This window comes from Pelobates fuscus, chromosome 3 (assembly GCF_036172605.1).
Source record: "Pelobates fuscus isolate aPelFus1 chromosome 3, aPelFus1.pri, whole genome shotgun sequence".
NCBI classification, from domain to species: Eukaryota; Metazoa; Chordata; class Amphibia; order Anura; family Pelobatidae; genus Pelobates; species Pelobates fuscus.
The window spans coordinates 360,225,478-360,247,462 of record NC_086319.1 but is presented as its reverse complement, the minus strand read 5'-3'; the positions used below and the strand labels follow the sequence as shown (position 1 = coordinate 360,247,462).

The 21,985-nt window shown below is 40.7% G+C and overlaps 2 protein-coding genes and 1 pseudogene across 2 annotated transcripts in view; all 3 read left to right on the top strand.

The window, feature by feature from the left end:
* The window catches only part of LOC134601845 (olfactory receptor 5AP2-like), a 34,365-nt gene extending 20,389 nt beyond the window's left edge, over positions 1-13,976 (top strand). Inside the window, exons 6-9 of the mRNA XM_063446346.1 lie at positions 698-713; positions 2,226-2,257; positions 13,197-13,224; positions 13,825-13,976. Of these exons, the coding sequence (XP_063302416.1) occupies positions 698-713; positions 2,226-2,257; positions 13,197-13,224; positions 13,825-13,976 (228 nt within the window). The remainder of the gene's footprint in view (positions 1-697; positions 714-2,225; positions 2,258-13,196; positions 13,225-13,824) is intronic.
* A 1,847-nt stretch (positions 13,977-15,823) lies between these two features.
* LOC134601844 (olfactory receptor 5AR1-like) lies at positions 15,824-16,780 on the top strand. Its single transcript, XM_063446345.1, has one exon. It carries the CDS (start codon positions 15,824-15,826, stop codon positions 16,778-16,780), a length of 957 nt encoding a protein of 318 aa, XP_063302415.1.
* A 3,491-nt stretch (positions 16,781-20,271) lies between these two features.
* Positions 20,272-21,230, top strand: LOC134601843 (olfactory receptor 5AR1-like; annotated as a pseudogene).
* The last annotated feature ends 755 nt before the right edge of the window (positions 21,231-21,985 follow it).

Here is a 21,985-nt window from a genome sequence, read left to right as displayed (position 1 = left end):
GAGAATTAGGATAGAGTAATGGCCGCGAGATTTAGCAGCAATTAAATCGTTGGATACCTTGGTCACAGCCGTTTCGACAGAATGACCAGCGCAGAATCCAGACTGAAGGGGGTCAAGCAGAGAGTTGGTTTTGAGAAAGTCAGTTAGTCTGGTGTACCCAACTCTCTCAAGGATCTTGGAGGCAAATGGCAGTAGCGAGATAGGGCGGTAGTTGGATGGGGAGTTGGGGTCAAGGCTGGACTTTTTCAGAATTGGGGTTATAGTTGCATGTTTGAAGGGTGAAGAAAATGTGCCAGAGGAAAGTGAGAGATTGAAAATTTTAGTGAGGGGAAGAGCAAGAGAGGGAGACATAGTGCGGATGAGATATGAAGGAATAGGATCGAGGGAACAGGTGGTGGGGCGGGAGGACCGGAGCAGAGGAAAAAAAACACTTCTGCTGTAGGAGGTACGAATGAGTGTAGAGTGGTGGGGGGAGTGGGATTGGGTGATGTAATGGTAGGGGAAGAAGAGAAATTATCGATCTCTTCTCTGATCGTATAGATCTTCTCAGTGAAGTGAGATGCAAAGTTTCTGGTGGACAAGGCGGTAGAGGGAGGGGGAGTAAAAGGGCGAAGAAGAGCATACAAAGTGTGAAATAGGTGTTTGGGTTGATGGGACAGTGTACTTATGAGGGTATTAAAGTAGGGTACTTTTGCAGCAGAGAGAGCCAGGCTGTAGGAGCGTAGCATAAATTTATAGCGGAGGAAGTCAGATGCAAAGTGAGACTTTCTCCAGCAGTGTTCAGCAGCTTGGAGGTGATGGGTCAGCTTGGTGTGCCAGGGTTGTAATTGGGGGCGCTTGCTGAGATTAATTGTAGGAGGTGCCATGATGTTGAGTTGAGAGGAGAGAGTTGAGTTGTAGAGTGAGGTAGCCGAGTTAGGGCAAGTTAGATTTGAGATGGGTAAAAGGAGAGTATTGAATTTTGTGGAGAAATGCTGGAGATCAAGGCAGTTGAGGTTTGTACGAGATTGGAGAGTTGAGGGTGGTGAAATATGGGTACGGGGTATGCTGATGTCGAATGATAGTAGATGGTAGTCAGACAAAGGAAAGGGAGCAGTGAAGAGATTAGAGGTGGTACAGAGATTGGTGAAGATGAGGGTTTCCTGCTGTATGAGTTACTGAAGTAGATGTGACAGATCCATCTGTACAGACTAGTATTGCTGGTTCGTCTGTTTGCCTTTATTTAGTTGGATTTCCTGTCCGTATTCCCCTGTTCGTGTGGTTCCGTAATACCGATTAAAACTACCGAACGGACGGCCACCCAGGAGAGGAGTGTGCTGCTGGTTAACCTCTTGGCCCCAATTAGAACGTTGTGGTTAACCGCAGACACCTCTCCATTCCATCCGTATGGGTGGTCGTCGTTCGTATGCCGAACACGAGGCGGCGGCCATTTTGGGACACGAGGAAGATCAGCGGTGTTCGGTGTCGATTCTATAGAACTAAAAGCAGACATTTTATCTACCAAACACCTCTGGAAGCTGCCACCCGTCTTCTATTTCGTCGAGGCATACGAACACCGGTCCGTTCTGGAGTTTTGTAACGTACGTATAGAATTCACCCAGATAGCCGTCCCATGGAGTCAATCGTATACCGAAAGACTTGTGAGAGACTTTGACTCCATGGCGATTGAACTGTGTACATCGGTCATGAGCGCTTTTCGGTAGAAATATGCACTCAGATCCAGGCTATCTGGGGATATGTTACACGAACCATATTTATTCTGTATTTCCTGATTTATGTATTTTAACGTATTTTTCATATTGTATTTAAATGGCGATTTGCCTCTATCCTTGGAGATAATTAGGTTTCTTCCCAATTATCTCCAGGATAGAGAGGAAGGATTTATGGGTAAAATGGGGAGGGCTTACACTTAAGCCACTGCGATTGGCTACTGTCCTATATGTATTACAGTCTTCCACAAGGTCCCCTAGGGGAGTGTCCTCCTTGTGGGAGACCTGCATAAATACCAGGCAGGTAGCCCTCATTAAAGCAGATTCCTATTTGACCCTCAAGACAGAGCTTGGTCTCGTTTGTGGGGGGAATTATTACTGGGAAAGCGCTTTTCGTTATTTCTAGCTGTGAAAGGAGTTCAGCTGATTTTATGGTCGGGAGTTGCCGCGTTCACGTATCCTCCATTCGGGAGTTTGACGGTCGGCTGTACAGAACCTGCGTACCTGGAGAAGGAGATTATTTATCAAACGGCGGCTTCATCTATCTGGCGGTGAGTGTCGTAACAATTGGTGGCAAGCGACGGGATGAATCCCACCGCCCAGAAGGCCAGCTACACATCCCAGGTTGGAAATGCAGTTTTAAGAGTTAAGGCGTGCTACCCTTAAAGATATATTGGAACGCAGAGCCAGGCTGTAGGAGCGCAGCATAAATTTATAGCGGAGGAAGTCAGATGCAAAGTGAGACTTTCTCCAGCAGTGTTCAGGAGCTCTAGAACATTTTTGGAGGTGATGGGTCAGCTTGGTGTGCCAGGGTTGTAATTGGGGGCGCTTGCTGAGATTAATTGTAGGAGGTGCCATGATGTTGAGTTGAGAGGAGAGAGTTGAGTTGTAGAGTGAGGTAGCCGAGTTAGGGCAAGTTAGATTTGAGATGGGTAAAAGGAGAGTATTGAGTTTTGTGGAGAAATGCTGGAGATCAAGGCAGTTGAGGTTTCTACGAGATTGGAGAGTTGAGGGTGGTGAAATTTGGGTACGGGGTATGCTGATGTCGAATGATAGTAGATGGTAGTCAGACAAAGAAAATGGAACAGTGAAGAGATTAGAGGTGGTACATAGATTGGTGAAGATGAGAGTTTCCTGCTGTATGAGTTGCTGAAGTAGATGTGACAGATCCATCTGTACAGACTAGTATTGCTGGTTCATCTGTTTGCCTTTATTTCGTTGGATTTCCTGTCCGTATGCCCCTGTTCGTGTGGTTCCGTAATACCGATTGAAACTACCGAAAGGACGGCCACCCAGGAGAGGAGTGTGCTGCTGGTTAACCTCTTGGCCCCAATTAGAATGTTGTGGTTAACCGCAAACACCTCTCCATTCCATCCGTATGGGTGGTCGTCGTTCGTATGCAGACCACGAGGCGGCAGCCATTTTGGGACACGAGGAAGATCAGCGGTGTCCGGTGTCGATTCTATGGAACTAAAAGCAGACACTTTCTCTACCGAACACCGCTGGAAGCTGCCACCCGCCTTCTATTTCGTCGAGGCATACGAACACCGGTCCGTTCTGGAGTTTTGTAACGTACGTATAGAATTCACCCAGATAGACGTCCCATGGAGTCAATCGTATACCGAAAGACTTGTGAGAGACTTTGACTCCATGGCGATTGAACTGTGTACATCGGATCTGAGCGCTATTCGGTAGAAATATGCACTCAGATCCAGGCTATATGGGGATACGTTACACGAACCATATGTATTCGGTATTTCCTCATTTATGTATTTTAACGTATTTTTCATATTGTATTTAAATGGCGATTTGCCTCTATCCTTGGAGATAATTAGGTTTCTTCCCAATTATCTCCAGGATAGAGAGGAAGGATTTATGGGTAAAATGGGGAGGGCTTACACTTAAGCCACTGCGATTGGCTACTGTCCTATATGTGTTACAGTCTTCCACAAGGTCCCCTAGGGGAGTGTCCACCTTGTGGGAGACCTGCATAAATAAAAGTGTGTGTGTCAGTGTGTCTGTCAGTGTATGTGTCAGTGTATGTGTCAGTGTATGTGTGTCAGTATGTCTGTCAGTGTGTGTGTCAGTGTATGTGTCAGTGTGTGTGTCAGTATGTCTGTCAGTGTGTGTCAGTATGTCTGCCAGTGTGTGTCTCAGTGTATGTGTGTCAGTATGTCTGTCAGTGTGTCTGTCAGTATGTCTGTCTGTCAGGGTGTGTGTCAGTATGTCTGTCAGTGTGTGTGTCAGTATGTCTGCCAGTGTGTGTGTGTCAGTATGCCTGTCAGTGTGTGTGTCAGTGTGTCTGTCAGTGTGTCTGTCAGTGTATGTGTCAGTCTATGTGTCAGTATGTCTGTCAGTGTATGTGTCAGTGTGTGTGTCAGTGTATGTCTCAGTATGTGTGTCAGTATGCCTGTAAGTGTGTCTGTCAGTATGTGTGTCAGTATGTCTGTCAGTGTGTGTGTCAGTGTGTCTGTCAGTGTGTCTGTCAGTGTATGTGTCAGTGTATGTGTCAGTATGTGTGTCAGTATGTGTGTCAGTGTGTCTGTCAGTGTGTGTCAGTATCTCTGTCAGTGTATGTGTCAGTATGTCTGTCAGTATGTGTGTCAGTGTATGTGTCAGTATGTGTGTCAGTATGTGTGTCAGTATGTCTGTCAGTGTGTGTGTCAGTATGCCTGTCAGTATGCCTGTCAGTATGTCTGTCAGTATGTGTGTCAGTATGCCTGTCAGTGTGTGTGTCAGTATGTCTGTCAGTATGCCTGTCAGTGTGTGTGTCAGTATGCCTGTCAGTGTGTCTGTCAGTGCGTGTGTCAGTGTGTGTGTCAGTGTGTGTGTCAGTGTGTGTGTCAGTATGTCTGTCAGTGTGTGTGTCAGAATGTCTGTCAGTGTATGTGTCAGTATGTCTGCCAGTGTGTGTGTCAGTATGCCTGTCAGTGTGTGTGTCAGTGTGTCTGTCAGTGTGTCTGTCAGTGTATGTGTCAGTGTATGTGTCAGTATGTGTGTCAGTATGTCTGTCAGTGTATGTGTCAGTGTGTGTGTCAGTGTATGTGTCAGTATGTGTGTCAGTATGCCTGTCAGTGTGTCTGTCAGTATGTGTGTCAGTATGTCTGTCAGTGTGTGTGTCAGTGTGTCTCTCAGTGTGTCTGTCAGTGTATGTGTCAGTGTATGTGTCAGTGTATGTGTCAGTGTATGTGTCAGTATGTGTGGCAGTGTGTCTGTCAGTGTGTGTCAGTATGTCTGTCAGTGTATGTGTCAGTATGTCTGTCAGTATGTGTGTCAGTGTATGTGTCAGTATGTGTGTCAGTATGTCTATCAGTGTGTGTGTCAGTATGTCTGTCAGTGCGTGTGTCAGTGTATGTGTCAGTATGTGTGTCAGCATGCCTGTCAGTATGTCTGTCAGTATGTGTGTCAGTATGCCTGTCAGTGTGTGTGTCAGTATGCCTGTCAGTGTGTCTGTCAGTGCGTGTGTCAGTGTGTGTGTGTCAGTGTGTGTGTCAGTGTGTGTGTCAGTATGTCTGTCAGTGTGTGTGTCAGTGTGTGTGTCATTGTATGTGTCAGTATGTGTGTCAGTATGCCTGTCAATGTGTCTGTCAGTGTGTGTGTCAGTGTGTGTGTCAGTGTATGTGTCAGTGTTTTGTCAGTATGTCTGTCAGTGTGTGTGTCAGTATGTCTGTCAGTGTGTGTGTCAGTATGTGTGTCAGTATGCCTGTCAGTGTGTCTGTCAGTGTATGTGTCAGTGTGTGTGTGTGTGTCAGTATGTGTGTCAGTATGCCTGTCAGTGTGTGTCAGTATGTCTGTCAGTGTATGTGTCAGTATGTCTGTTAGTATGCCTGTCAGTGTATGTGTCAGTATGTGTTTCAGTATGCCTGTCAGATTGTGTGTCAGTATGTCTGTCAGTGTGTGTGTCAGTATGTGGGTCAGTATGCCTCTCAGTGTATGTGTCAGTATGTCTGTCAGTTTATGTGTCTGTTTAAGTATGTCTGTCTCTATGTGTCTGTATATCTGTTTGTGTATAGATATGTTGTCATTGTGTGTGTATCTGTATGAAGTCTGTGTGTGTATCTGTGTATCTGCCAGTGTGTCAGGTGTGTATATGTGTGTCTGTGTAACTGCATGTGTGTCAGTGTTTGAATCTTTGTGTATGTCAGGATGTGTATCGGTGTGTCTGTATGTGTGTCAGTGTGTATCTGTATGTTGTCTTTGTGTGTTTCACTGTATCTGTATGTTATGTTATTAGTATGTGTGTCTGTGTATCTGAATTTGTGTCAGGTTGTGTATCTATGTGTCAGTGTGTGTATATCTACTTGTGTGTTTGTGTGTGTATATGTGCATACATCTCAACATCCACACGCTAACACTACACACAAATACACCCCTGCATTCAAGCTTCAGCACTACATACAAATACACGTCTGTGTTAAACACCAACATTATATGTATACACACCCCTGCTTTCAAAAAACAACACTAGACATAAATGCATGCTTACATTCAAACGCCAACAACACCACATACAAACATATTCCATTCAAAAACCTGTTTACATTGAAACATACAAAAACTGCTTAGTGTTAAATACAAACCTGCAAACGTGGGTAAATGGTAGAGCCCCAGCTGTCAAGGCATTGCTGGAGTTGTACGACAGATGGGGATCTACCTTTTAAACATCCTTGCAATAGGGAGGCCCAAAAAAATATTCTTGCACCTCTCTACTTTAGGTTGCCACTGTATTAAGGGTGATAACATGATTGCACGCCTGGGGAGGGTGTACAGGGTCCAGGGGGCCCAAGCAAATGCTTTGCCCAGGGTCCAATCAATATTAAAGACGGCCCTGCTGAAGAAGTATCAGGAGAGACCGGAGGATGTCGCTGCAGTGTGTGCCCCGGCTGCAGACGACCCAGAGAACTTACCCCTTCCCGATTTGCTAGAGAGGGACCTTACTAGCCTTGTACAGCTAGGGGACAGGTTGAGCCCCACAGAGAAGGGCAAGACAGCTTCTGTGGGAGAAGCAGGCGACGTTCTCCCAAGAGCCCGGCTACACTACCCTAGCTGTACATAAGGTAGAGACCCCTGGACAGAACCCTCTGCACAGCCCCCTTACCGTATCCCTGAAGCAGTCCGAGAAGGAATGCGGAAGGAGATACAGGAGATGACCCAGCTTGGGGTCATCGAACACTCCGATAGCCCTTGGGCTTCGCCTGTAGTCCTGGTACCTAAGAAAGATGGGACCACCCAGTTCTGTGTGGACTACAGGCGGCTCAATGAGCGGACCACCACTGACACCTACCCGATGCCCCGGGTAGACAAATTATTAGATCGTATTGCCAGGGGACGCTATCTGACCACCATAGACCTGTGTAAGGGCTACTGGCAGATTCCCCTGGCTGAGGATGCTATCCCCAAGTCGGCCTTCGTCACCCCATTTGGCTTGTACCAATTTAAGGTCATGCCATTTGGGATGAAGAATGCCCCGGCTACCTGCATAAATACCGGGCAGGTAGCCCCCATTAAAGCAGATTCCTGTTTGACCCTCAAGACGGAGCTTGGTCTCGTTTGTGGGGGGAATTATTACTGGGAAAGCACTTTTCGTTATTTCTAGCTGTGAATGGAGTTCGGCTGATTTTATGGTCGGGAGTTGCCGCGTTCACGTATCCTCCATTCAGGAGTTTGACGGTCGTCTGTACAGAACCTGCGTTCCTGGAGAAGGGCATTATTTATTAAACGGTGGCTTCATCTATCTGGCGGTGAGTGTCGTAACAGTAGACAACTGCGTGAGGCCAAAGGCGGAGATTACAGAAAGCAGACGGGAGGCATCAGGGCAGTTGAGGTTGTTGATTGGAATGTTAAAGTCCCCAAGTACGAGGGAGGGAGTGCTAGAGGAGAGAAAGTGGGGTAGCCATGAAGAAAAGTGTTCGATGAATAGCCTAGGATGACCGGAAGGGTGGGGGGGCGATAGATGATGGCAATTCTTAAAGGAGTGGGCTTTAAAAGGCAGACAGTGTGAACTTCAAATGAAGTAAAGGAAAGCGCAGGGGCAGGGAGGATAGGTTGAAAGGTACATTGAGGGGGAGTAGCAGTATCAGAGGGGGACAACCAGGTCCTATCACCCCATCCTCTCTCCCTCCCTCACATCATCACCCTCTCACACACAGAATCACCCCTCCACACACACACAGTATCCACCCCATACACAGTATCACCCCCCTCACACACACTGTCATGCCCCACACACACTGTCACCCACAACAATGTTGTGTCACTATACTCCCACACACTGTCAGCCTCCCCAGACACACTGTTAGCATCCCCTCACACTGTCACCTCCACACACATTGTCACCCCTCCCTACACTGTCGTCAAACCCCGCACACACTGGCAGCCTCTTCATGCATCCACACTCACATTATCCACTCTTAATCCTGTTAATCTCACCCCCTCCAAGCTCACCTGCCCTCACTCTGCAACACTCACCCTGTCACATCAACCCTCCTTAATCCTGTCACACTCATCCCTCGTACCATGCCACAATTGCCCTGACACACTTAACTCCTCTTGCCCTGTCACACTCCCTTATCAAACCATGTCCTACTCCCTCTCCCCCATTCTCGCTCACAATTCCCCCCCATCCCCTGTCCCTTTACCCCCTTTGTCCTGTCAAGCTCTCCCTGCCACTGGCACCCCTTTACTCACCTTGTCACAGTCACCAGCTAAAGACATTCATCATACACACACAGTCAGGAAACATAGCTTTGCTATAAACACAATGCCCAAAGGCCACAGGCACACCCACCATACACACAACACACTTCAAGCAGCTACCCCATACACATACGGTCCCAGACAAAAACGCAAACATGCTCACAGAGACATACATTCACACACACAAGGATACTCTCTGTCAGACACACACTCTCAGGTAAACAGTGCATTAATGTGTATATGTGTGCGTGTATTGCAACTATTTTTTTCACTTTGGTGTTAGTGGGGCATCATGTTTGAGTTTCACCTGAGGCCTCATAAAGTCTAGAGCCGCCTCTGAAAACTTCAAACAAAATATGGTTACAAGAATATTTGGAGCTGTTATGTATTATGTGCCTACGCATATTAGACTATAGTTATTACTGTGTGTGTATTTTGCTGGGTTACCTCCTATTGGTAGGACTCCTTGGCACACCATCTATCCCTGTTGGGGATAATATTTTTATCCACATGTATAGTTCTTTCCAGTGTGGTTTTCAGTGTAGCTGGACGTCCCCATGCATAGCGTGGGTACATCCAGAGTCAGTTAGGCGACCGAAAGTCACCTAATGACCCAGACATTCCTCTAGTGGCTGTCTTGTAGACAGCCACTAGGGGTGGAGTTAACCCGCAAAGGTAATTATGGCAGTGTAATAAAAACTGCAATAATTACCATTGCTGGGTTAAGGCACCTGGGACACTGCACGCAGACCACTTCAGTGAGCTGAAGTGATCTAGGTGCCTATAATTTCCCTTTAAGCTGCAGTAGTTCTGGTGTCTATAATGTCCCGTTAAGGGTTTCATGGTAAAAAAAAATTAATCAAATGTCATGTTCAATATTGCCTTTTACTAGAGTTAAGTAAATTATAAAAAATAAAAAAAAGTCAGATTTTCCCTTAGTGGGACACTCTGGACCCCTAACAACTAGTCATGATCCGAGATTTGCAGCTTTTTCAAGTTGTTTTTTATATATACCCCCAGTGAAAAAATGTATAATTAAATGTATGCATATTTCATTGGGCACATATCTACTAAACAGTGATTTCTTAAAAAAAAAACATTTTGGGAGGCAGTGGAGTGTACTTTTAACTCCACTGAGTTCATACCTAAAGGAACAATATAGTGTTAGAAATACAATTTAGTGTTCTCCTCCCTATTTATATTCAATTTCAAAAAGGGAAAAAAGCATTTTACTTATGTAGTAAACCCCTTGTATTTACATTCATTTGCACTCTCCCGAACTCCAAGAGGGGTATGTGATTATAGCCTGTTCAAATAGTACGTCCCTTCGTACTCTCTTAAAATCCGAGCAGGTTGTGAGAAAATCAAGCACTTCTTCGTTCGCATACCCAAGCATCCAGTATCAGTACGCGACACGCGAGGGAGCTGAAGAGGGAGCACACGGGGAGAGTGCTCCCTCGTGCGCCCGCCAGCCTGCCCTCCGGATGACACCACTGGTCCCCAGGAAATCCCCTCAGCACTCCCAAAGGTAGGGAAGCTGGGGGATTACATTTTTTTTTTAAAAATGTGTGTGTGTGTATTAGTGTGTGTGTGTGTGTGTTAGTGTGTGTGTTAGTGTGTGTGTGTTAGAGTGAGCGTGTGTGTGTTAGTGTTAGAGTGTGTGTGTGTGTTATTGTTAGAGTGTGCGTGTGTGTTAGTGTCAATGTGTGTGTGTGTGTGTGTGTTTGTTAGAGTGTGTGTGTGTTAGTGTTAGAGTGTGTGTTAGTGTTAGAGTGTGTGTGTGTGTGTGTGTGTGTTAGTATTAGAGTGTGTGTGTGTTAGAGTGTGTGTGTTAGTATTAGAGTGTGTGTGTGTGTGTGTGTTACAGTGTGTGTGTGTTAGAGTGTATTAGAGTGTGTGTGTGATAGTGTGTTTGTCTGTTACTGAGTCTGTTTGGTGTCTGTTAGTGAGTGTGTGTTTTGTAAGTGAGTGTGTATGTGTCTGTCTGTCAGTGAGTGTGTATTTATGTCTGTCACTGAGTGTGTGTCGTACAGTAAATGTGTGTGTCTGTTAGCTAGTGTGTATGCGTCTGTTCATGAGAGTGTGTGTGTGTGTGTCTGTTAGCTAGTGTGTATGCGTCTGTTCGTAAGAGAGTGTGTGTTTGTCTTCAGCAATTACCTTTCTCCAGCGCCGGACTCCCGTGGTGCTGGGGATCTCTCCGCCCCGATCCGCCTCTCAGCTCCGAATGCGCATGCGCATTCAAACCGCCCATAGGAAAGCATTACTCAATGCTTTCCTATGGATGTTCAGCGTATTCTCACTGTGATTTTCACATTGAGAATCGCGGAAGCTCCTCTAGCGGCTGTCAATGAGACAGCCACCAGTGGCTGGATTAACTCTCAGTGAAACATAGCACTTTCTCTGAAACTGCTATGTTTTCAGCTGCAGGGTTAAAACTAGAGGGACCTGGCACTCAGACCACTTCATTGAGCTGATGTGATCTGGGTGTCTGTAGTGGTCCTTTAAGTGTATGTGTATCTGCATGCACTGGCGTACATACGTCGCCCTGCGACCCCTGCGACCAGGTACCCGCCACCATGTGTTGCGGCCCCGGCCTGCACAGAGTAAGCGCGGGGGGGCCCACAGATCAGTTTTAGCATCGGGGGCCCATGGTTTGTGTGTACACCACTGGTCTCAGTCCTTCTCTTTCGGAAGGCCCTCTGTTGGTGCAGAGGAGGCTGTTGGGTCAAGCCACTGGTGGCTTTTGGCCCGGGTGGACTAGTGTGAGTGGTAGCTGTAGTTCTCTGCCTGAAGGAGATCCGCTCGCCTCCTGGCATACATTCCACTGAACTCCCTTTTGAGGCTGCTGTGTAGCTGCTGTTGCACGCTGCTCTAGTTTTACCCAGAATTGTGCGATAAGTGCGTCTAGCCACTGTAGAGATTGCTCCACAAGGTTCTGGTGAGCCCCTTCAGGGCACGGAGTGGTGCTTGTGAGGGACTTAGGTGAGTCCACCATCTTGGGCAGACTACGAGCGTGGCGTTGTGTGTGCGATGTACTGGAGTAGGTTCAGGTAGGTAGGATCTAGCGGGCGCCGGGATAACCTCCACTGGCCCACAGGGGGGAGCACGTGGCCTGTAAGTTGGATTAAGCTTGGGAAATCGCCCACGTCTCCCGCTCAAACACCAGGCTGCAAGATTCGCCCACTGGCCAGCACAATCTGCAGGCAGGGCAAGAGCTAGTAATTGCAGCTACCGGTGCTCGGGGGACTCTCCACTTAAACTAGCATCAGCTGTTGCCTGAATTGGGTGCCAGAGAGTAAATAAGAGGGTTTTATTCATACAATGCTGAGGAGCTGATGTGATCAGCGTCCATCCAGCATACAGACATTATGCTTAATTTGGCATTAACACAACAGAAGCAGAATATCAAATACAGATATTGTATTAATGAGCATCCTCTTTGACAAATGTCCAAATTACTTGCTGATTATTGTAATGGAATGCAATACCACGTGATAAGACACTTATATAAACCAATATGTTATGCTAATAAAATTCAGAATTAATTTGAAACCACACTATATTGATGTTTCTTGTCAATGATGTATCTGATCTGGTAGGTGTGGTGTGCTGGTTGGAACTCCAAGTAACGACTGCAGACGTTAAGATTCTCTGGGGAAAATCTTTGCCCTTACAGGTTATAATGTTGCTTTGAGAAGCACTGAATGTAGCAATCTCCATACATGTACCATTGGTCTACAATGCTCTCTCTCATCAAGTATAATGGTGTCATCATGTGAGGATGAGGTGGAGAGAGGAGACTGTCCCTGTGCTGGAAAAAAGGTGAGTATTACTGTTTTTTTTTTTAGAAAAGAACACTCTAATGTTTAAAAACATATACACATATAAACATACAAAGACTCCAGGTACAGCGAATAAATCCATAGGTAACAGAGTTCAAGTTTAACTATATTTCTGTTAGTTGAACTGAGGCAACAAAATGTCTCTAGGTGACAACAAATTAACCCCAGTAGTGTCAATTTACATAATCTCCAAGGATTGTCTGAACAAAAATTCCCTTTCAATCAAACAAATAAAAGCTTTGACTCAGATATAAAAGCTTTGATTTTTTAGAAAACTATGCACCTTGACGAAAGCAAAAAAACAAGAATGGCTTTGAACTGATCTCTACTTCATTTCAGGTACATACGTCATTCCTATGTCATTGTTTTATAAACAAATAATTGCATGTATTAACATTTATATTATGTATTTCATTTTTCCCCGCACTCATCATCAATTTAAAGGATATGGATTATTATGTATATTTATGATTGAACAACTTGACTGCTACATTACTTTTGAAAATGTCAGCTACATTTCTGGAGATTGTAATAATATTTAATAGATCCATTGTGTGTCCATACGCACAGTGTATCTAACATAGCAAAACATCTTCCCAAAGCATATAATGCTAAAAAAAAAAAAAAAAAAAAAAGATGTTCCCCCATTATCTTAAGACCTAGCTCACTGAAATGACTATGCTAAAAAATAAGCAAAGGGGTCATATTTTGGTGAAATTATTAGATTTCTTATAAGATACCTTCAACATTAAAAAAAAAAAAAAAAAAAAACTTTTACATCCCAAACACAAGTACACATTAACATGTATACAAATGACCAAATATCCCAAGTACACGGCTTTTAAAAATGTACAGATTTCCAAAAATGTGCAGCATCATAGCAAGTACTCACAATACACAATCACATGTGAGAAATACTTTGAATTGAATTTTTCATTTAAAAATTTAGGCAAAAATAGCCAAATCAGAGAAACTCTGTAAAATCAATTCTGCTGCCAATTTGTCTGCATTTGGGCTTGAACTATACGTTTAGTTTGAATTCCCTTTGAATTCCCAGCAATTCTTACTTTAGTAAATAACTCTGTTAGTGTCACAGTCACACTATTAGGGTGAATATTTCAAACGCACAATATATGAGCTACATGCCACACGTGCTTAATATAGAGAAAAAAAATCCTCTTAAATGGTATATTTCTAGGATGAGGACCCTCTTAATTAAAACAAACATGTTTTGCTTAAAAGCTAAACAGTAAATTGTGTTTCATGTAAGAATTTATAATGTCACAAAGCATTTAAAAATCTGTAAAAAAATAAAATAAAATAAATACAAATGTGCTATTTAATCTAACATATTTATTCAGAGAACAAGTTAGATAATTAATAACATAAAACCCAGTCTGCAACTCTAATCAGTCTTATGAAGCACTGCACTGAACTAAATGTACAAATGGGAGTTTGGACCTCTGTAGAATGTGGGACCGGCAATCCCACCAACCCATGACAATAACATCTGTCCCTTCTTCTGTATAGTAACTGTATATGGTCAACTTTGACTCATGCAATGTCATTATAATCAGCCACCGATGTCAACCAAAGACTGGTAAAGAAGGCATTGGTAATACAGAGGTTTAACTTCTGCAGTAGCAAAACAGCAAGGGAGGATGACTGGGGTTTGAAACGGTTTGACGCAGAACAGGGGGACAGTGCGAATAGCCTGCTTCTACCATAACACTACAACAGGCTGCAGTGGTTATGGTGCTTACAGGGCCCTTTAGCACTGCTTAACAGATTTTCACCAAATGCTAGCTTAGGCCTCGATTTAATATTGTTGGAAAAGTTCCCAGTCTTTGTACTGCTCCGAAGCAGAACCTCCCACCAAAATGTATAAAGTTGAAGTAGAGAGCACTCTGGAGTCTGTAGAATACATTCCAAACTGCTGCTTTATTTCGCAAACACATTAATACAGATAATAGTCGATGTTTCAGTCCATGCGGGTCTTGAAAAAAGTCTGTATGGACTGAAACGTCGACTGTTATCTGTATTACTGTGTTTGTGAAATAAAGCAGCAGTTTGAAACGTATTCTACAGACTCCAGAGTGCTCTCTACTTAAACTTTATATATTTATATAATATATAAAAATGTATAATATATAATATATAAAAATATCTATTAAGTATATAATAAAATATTAATGTATAAAAAAAATCTAAATATCAAAAAATTAAAATAATTTTCATACTATTTTATTCGTTTTTTTAAATTTTATCTAAGAATATTAAATCTTTTGGATTTTAAAATTTTTAAATTGAGGCTTTAGTGGCTTATTGGTTTGGGAAGAGAAAATAAAAAATATATATTTAAGCAGGTTAAAGGGACACTGTAAAAAATACATATTTGTATACACTTGTCTAAATATTCCTAGTTAGTTTTAACCTCCTCCCCTCCACCTGCAATTGCCAGATAAAAGAAAACAAAACGATAATTAATTGAGATAAAGTTGTTATAATGAGCAGAGTGCTTGTTTACACAATGATAGATTTAGGTGGAGTAGCTTACACAGATCAATTAGCAAATAAAAAGCATCACGGGGGAAAGGTAGAATATATCAAACTAATGACAAGTATTTCAGTGATCTTGAGATGTTTTAGTCTGAGCTATTTTTTGTTAAATATAATTGTTGCTTGAGTGAGTAATTTCACTTGGGATAATTTTAAGGGCCAAGTAGCAATTAAAGTAGCTTGAGCCCTATTTGTGCCGTCCTTTAAATGTCGGTGAAACGACCATTCATTGCATTGCACACATCAATAACAAGCAATCTTCTGGAAGAATTACGTACGACACCTAATATTTTTCAGAGCCAATCACACAGGCAGAACAAAATGGATAAAAATGTTTGTTGCCCCAACCATGTATAGCACAAAAGATAAACTATTCTAGGATTTGTAAACAGACATCAGTGGTTCTCAATCCAATCCTCATGGCCCACCAACAGTCCAGGATTTATGTATTTCCCTGTTTTTTCCAATGGAGATACTAACAAAACATGGACTGTTGGTGGTTCTTGAGGACTGGTTTGAGAAACGCTGTTCTAGATAGTTCTGGGTTTGGAAAGCAACTGATTCATACGTGTTTTTTTGTTTTATACTATTAGTATGGTGATATAAACTTTAAACATTTACTCCACTCCATAGATTCATTCATTATTGAATTATGTTGCAGTGAAATTCTTGTATTCAAGATTAGCTAAATATTCGGTAACATTGTACCGCCCAGTTATATTCTCAGCTTAGTTCTAGATTTAACTATTTGGTTTTAGTAAATAATCATATTAAATTGTCTGTGTAGCCAATCACTTACAAATGCAGCTACCGAAAAATAAAATAAAATAAAATCTTATTATTTACTTGCTTCTTATTAGCACTAATTTGCAATGCAGAATGATGGATAATCGAATGTTGCAGAAGGTGACACTATGCATTATAAAAAGGTATGCTACACTATTTTTCAAAGCTTTCTGACCATATTACATTAATCCAGCTTTTAATCTGTATCTTACGTTCTGTCTATTACAGGAAATGTTTGAAAAAGTGGAGCAGAATAATAAAAGCTATGCGACAGAATTTATACTTTCTGGAGTCACTTCAAACCCAAAACTACAGTTACCCCTATTTCTGCTCTGTTTGTTAGTGTATATTATAACAGTGATGGGTAATATCACTATTATATCATTAATTAGAATGGCATCTCATCTGCACACACCAATGTATTTTTTCCTTATGAACTTATCCCTTGTAGATATATTCTATTCATCGACAATTACACCCAACAGTTTGGCTAACATTATCTCTGTCCATAAAACAATATCCATCGTTGGTTGTGCAGTACAGTTGTTTTTCTTTATTGACCTGATTGGGTCTGAAGTACTGCTACTTGCGGTCATGGCTTATGACAGATACGTAGCAATATGCCATCCATTAAATTATACAATACTTATTAACAATAAAAGTTGTCTTCAATTAATATGTACAGTATACTTTGCAGGCTGTATAAATTCACTGATACATACCTGCTGTGCATTTAGGGTGCCATTGTTTTGTTCAAGTCATGTCAATCATTTTTATTGCGATCTTATACCCATCATAAAATTATCTTGTCAGGACACATTTTTGAATGAAGTGCTTTTGTTTATCTTTGGTGGTTCTATCCAAGTTGGATCTCTGTTATGTATTTTGGTATCATACACCTGTATTCTTTTGGCTTTGTTTAAGATCCACTCTACTACTGGTAGATATAAGACGTTTTCCACCTGTGCCTCTCACCTAACTGTTGTAGTTTTATTCTATGGTCCTGTTGTTTACACATGCTTGAGACCAACTACTTCATACTCTATGGATGGGGACTGGGTAGTATCTGTGTTCTATGCAGTGGTTGTTCCAATGCTAAACCCTATTATATATAGCTTGAGGAATAAGGATGTAAAGGGGGCACTACAAAAAGCTAAGATGCTAATAGTACAAAAAATTTGCATTTGACTCTATATTATTTCTTAATTTTTTTGTCATTGTATGACTTCCGATAAAGTTACAATTCTTTCAGTTTCCTATTTAAGAAATATCAATATACCTGTTTATGTTGATGTAGAAAGCCAATATATTCTTGAGATACGTGATGCACATTACAATATTATTAAAGAAAGGGGCAAATAGTATTCTTCAACTTCTTTCACTTACATCAATAAATGCTGAAATCAACTAAACATGAGCAAGAAACACAGTGGGTTATTTACTAAGGTACATACGTCATTCCTATGTCATTGTTTTATAAACAAATAATTGCATGTATTAACATTTATATTATGTATTTCATTTTTTCCCCGCACTCATCATCAATTTAAAGAATATGGATTATTATGTATATTTATGATTGAACAACTTGACTGCTACAGTACTTTTGAACATGTCAGCTACATTTCTGGAGATTGTAATAATATTTAATAGATCCATTGTGTGTCCATACGCACAGTGTATCTAACATAGCAAAACATCTTCCCAAAGCATATAATGCTAAAAAAAAAAAAAAAAAAAAGATGTTCCCCCATTATCTTAAGACCTAGCTCACTGAAATGACTATGCTAAAAAATAAGCAAAGGGGTCATATTTTGGTGAAATTATTAGATTTCTTATAAGATACCTTCAACATTAAAAAAAAACAAAAAACTTTTACATCCCAAACACAAGTACACATTAACATGTATACAAATGACCAAATATCCCAAGTACACGGCTTTTAAAAATGTACAGATTTCCAAAAATGTGCAGCATCATAGCAAGTACTCACAATACACAATCACATGTGAGAAATACTTTGAATTGAATTTTTCATTTAAAAATTTAGGCAAAAATAGCCAAATCAGAGAAACTCTGTAAAATCAATTCTGCTGTCAATTTGTCTGCATTTGGGCTTGAACTATACGTTTAGTTTGAATTCCCTTTGAATTCCCAGCAATTCTTACTTTAGTAAATAACTCTGTTAGTGTCACAGTCACACTATTAGGGTGAATATTTCAAACGCACAATATATGAGCTACATGCCACACGTGCTTAATATAGAGAAAAAAAATCCTCTTAAATGGTATATTTCTAGGATGAGGACCCTCTTAATTAAAACAAACATGTTTTGCTTAAAAGCTAAACAGTAAATTGTGTTTCATGTAAGAATTTATAATGTCACAAAGCATTTAAAAATCTGTAAAAAAAAATAAAATAAAATAAATACAAATGTGCTATTTAATCTAACATATTTATTCAGAGAACAAGTTAGATAATTAATAACATAAAACCCAGTCTGCAACTCTCATCAGTCTTATGAAGCACTGCACTGAACTAAATGTACAAATGGGAGTTTGGACCTCTGTAGAATGTGGGACCGGCAATCCCACCAACCCATGACAATAACATCTGTCCCTTCTTCTGTATATTAACTGTATATGGTCAACTTTGACTCATGCAATGTCATTATAATCAGCCACCAATGTCAACCAAAGACTGGTAAAGAAGGCATTGGTAATACAGAGGTTTAACTTCTACAGTAGCAAAACAGCAAGGGAGGATGGCTGGGGTTTGAAACGGTTTGACGCAGAACAGGGGGACAGTGCGAATAGCCTGCTTCTACCATAACACTACAACAGGCTGCAGTGGTTATGGTGCTTACAGGGGCCTTTAGCACTGCTTAACAGATTTTCACCAAATGCTAGCTTAGGCCTCGATTTAATATTGTTGGAAAAGTTCCCAGTCTTTGTACTGCTCCGAAGCAGAACCTCCCACCAAAATGTATAAAGTTGAAGTAGAGAGCACTCTGGAGTCTGTAGAATACGTTCCAAACTGCTGCTTTATTTCGCAAACACATTAATACAGATAATAGTCGATGTTTCAGTCCATGCAGGTCTTGAAAAAAGTCTGTATGGACTGAAACGTCGACTGTTATCTGTATTACTGTGTTTGCGAAATAAAGCAGCAGTTTGAAACGTATTCTACAGACTCCAGAGTGCTCTCTACTTCAACTTTATATATTTATATAATATATAAAAATGTATAATATATAATATATAAATATATCTATTAGGTATATAATAAAATATTAATGTATAAAAAAAATCTAAATATCACAAAATTAAAATAATTTTCATACTATTTTATTCGTTTTTTTAAATTTTATCTAAGAATATTAAATCTTTTGGATTTTAAAATTTTTAAATTGAGGCTTTAGTGGCTTATTGGTTTGGGAAGAGAAAATAAAAAATATATATTTAAGCAGGTTAAAGGGACACTGTAAAAAATACATATTTGTATACACTTGTCTAAATATTCCTAGTTAGTTTTAACCTCCTCCCCTCCACCTGCAATTGCCAGATAAAAGAAAACAAAACGATAATTAATTCGGATAAAGTTGTTATAATGAGCAGAGTGCTTGTTTACACAATGATAGATTTAGGTGGAGTAGCTTACACAGATCAATTAGCAAATAAAAAGCATCACGGGGAAAGGTAGAATATATCAAACTAATGACAAGTATTTCAGTGATCTTGAGATGTTTTAGTCTGAGCTATTTTTTGTTAAATATAATTGTTGATCGAGTGAGTAATTTCACTTGGGATAATTTTAAGGGCCAAGTAGCAATTAAAGTAGCTTGAGCCCTATTTGTGCCGTCCTTTAAATGGCGGTGAAACGACCATTCATTGCATTGCACACATCAATAACAAGCAATCTTCTGGAAGAATTACGTACAACACCTAATATTTTTCAGAGCCAATCATACAGGCAGAACAAAATGGATAAAAATGTTTGTTGCCCCAACCATGTATAGCACAAAAGATAAACTATTCTAGGATTTGTAAACAGACATCAGTGGTTCTCAATCCAATCCTCATGGCCCACCAACAGTCCAGGATTTATGTATTTCCCTGTTTTTTTCCAATGGAGATACTAACAAAACCTGGACTGTTGGTGGTTCTTGAGGACTGGTTTGAGAAACGCTGTTCTAGATAGTTCTAGGTTTGGAAAGCAACTGATTCATACATGTTTTTTTGTTTTATGCTATTAGTATGGTGATATAAACTTTAAACATTTACTCCACTCCATAGATTCATTCATTATTGAATTATGTTGCAGTGAAATTCTTGTATTCAAGATAAGCTAAATATTCGGTAACATTGTACCGCCCAGTTATATTCTCAGCTTAGTTCTAGATTTAACTATTTGGTTTTAGTAAATAATCATATTAAATTGTCTGTGTAGCCAATCACTTACAAATACAGCTACCGAAAAATAAAATAAAAGAAAATCTTTTTATTTACTTGCTTCTTATTAGCACTAATTTGCAATGCAGAATGATGGATAATCGAATGTTGCAGAAGGTGACACTATGCATTATAAAAAGGTATGCTACACTATTTTTCAAAGCTTTCTGACCATATTACATTAATCCAGCCTTTAATCTGTATCTTACGTTCTGTCTATTACAGGAAATGTTTGAAAAAGTGGAGCAGAATAATAAAAGCTATGCGACAGAATTTATACTTTCTGGAGTCACTTCAAACCCAAAACTACAGTTACCCCTATTTCTGCTCTGTTTGTTAGTGTATATTATAACAGTGATGGGTAATATCACTATTATTTCATTAATTAGAATGGCATCTCATCTGCACACACCAATGTATTTTTTCCTTATGAACTTATCATTTGTAGATATATGTTATTCATCGACAATTACACCCAACAGTTTGGCTAACATTATCTCTGTCCATAAAACAATATCCATCTTTGGTTGTGCAGTACAGTTGTTTTTCTTTATTGACCTGATTGGGTCTGAAGTACTGCTACTTGCGGTCATGGCTTATGACAGATACGTAGCAATATGCCATCCATTAAATTATACAATACTTATTAACAATAAAAGTTGTCTTCAATTAATATGTACAGTATACTTTGCAGGCTGTATAAATTCACTGATACATACCTGCTGTGCATTTAGGGTGCCATTGTTTTGTTCAAGTCATGTCAATCATTTTTTTTGCGATCTTATACCCATCATAAAATTATCTTGTCAGGACACATTTTTGAATGAAGTGCTTTTGTTTATCTTTGGTGGTTCTATCCAAGTTGGATCTCTGTTATGTATTTTGGTATCATACACCTGTATTCTTTTGGCTTTGTTTAAGATCCACTCTTTAATACTGGTAGATATAAGACGTTTTCCACCTGTGCCTCTCACCTAACTGTTGTAGCTTTATTCTATGGTCCTGTTGTTTACACATGCTTGAGACCAACTACTTCATACTCTATGGATGGGGACTGGGTAGTATCTGTGTTCTATGCAGTGGTAGTTCCAATGCTAAACCCAATTATATATAGCTTGAGGAATAAGGATGTAAAGGGGGCACTACAAAAAGCTAAGATGCTAATAGTACAAAAAATTTGCATTTGACTCTATATTATGTCTTAATTTTTTTGTCATTGTATGACTTCCGATAAAGTTACAATTCTTTCAGTTTCCTATTTAAGAAATATCAATATACCTGTTTATGTTGATGTAGAAGGCCAATATATTCTTGAGATACGATGCACATTACAATATTATTAACCCCTTAAGGACAGACGACGGATATATTCCGTCATGATTCCCTTTTATTCCAGAAGTTGTGTCATTAAGGGGTTAAAGAAAGGGGCAAATAGTATTCTTCAACTTCTTTCACTTACATCAATAAATGCTGAAATCAACTAAACATGAGCAAGAAACACATAGTGGGTTATTTACTAAGGACAAAATGCCCTCGGTCTGCATTGTCAAAAATAATCTGATACTATCCGGGTGCATTTTTTTTTCCAATTTGAAATTTTATTTTCATAAAGACAAGAAAAATGGGGTACAGAAGAGAAAGGGGAGTTTCATTTGAACATAATGTGGTCATACAATCGTCGATATACATTGCATGGCAAATGAATTAAGCAGAGGGGGTACAGAAGGAAAAAGGGGGGGGGGTTAACACATCTTGTACACATCTACTGCCTTTACACTTATTGTTCTATGTTGTCATTGCGGTGTTGCTGTGGATGGCGTGCATGGGGGGGATCTCCCCGTGATCGGGGCGTCCGCTCGTTTCTACGTGTAAAGGTAGCATCACTAACCCTGTGGGGTCGATATGGTTCAAGGTCCCCTATTACCGGGGGGGGGTGCCATCG

Excerpts from the sequence above, each read along its gene's own strand:
- LOC134601844 (XM_063446345.1), top strand. The coding sequence starts at position 15,824 with ATGTTTGAAAAAGTGGAGCAGAATAATAAAAGCTATGCGACAGAATTT.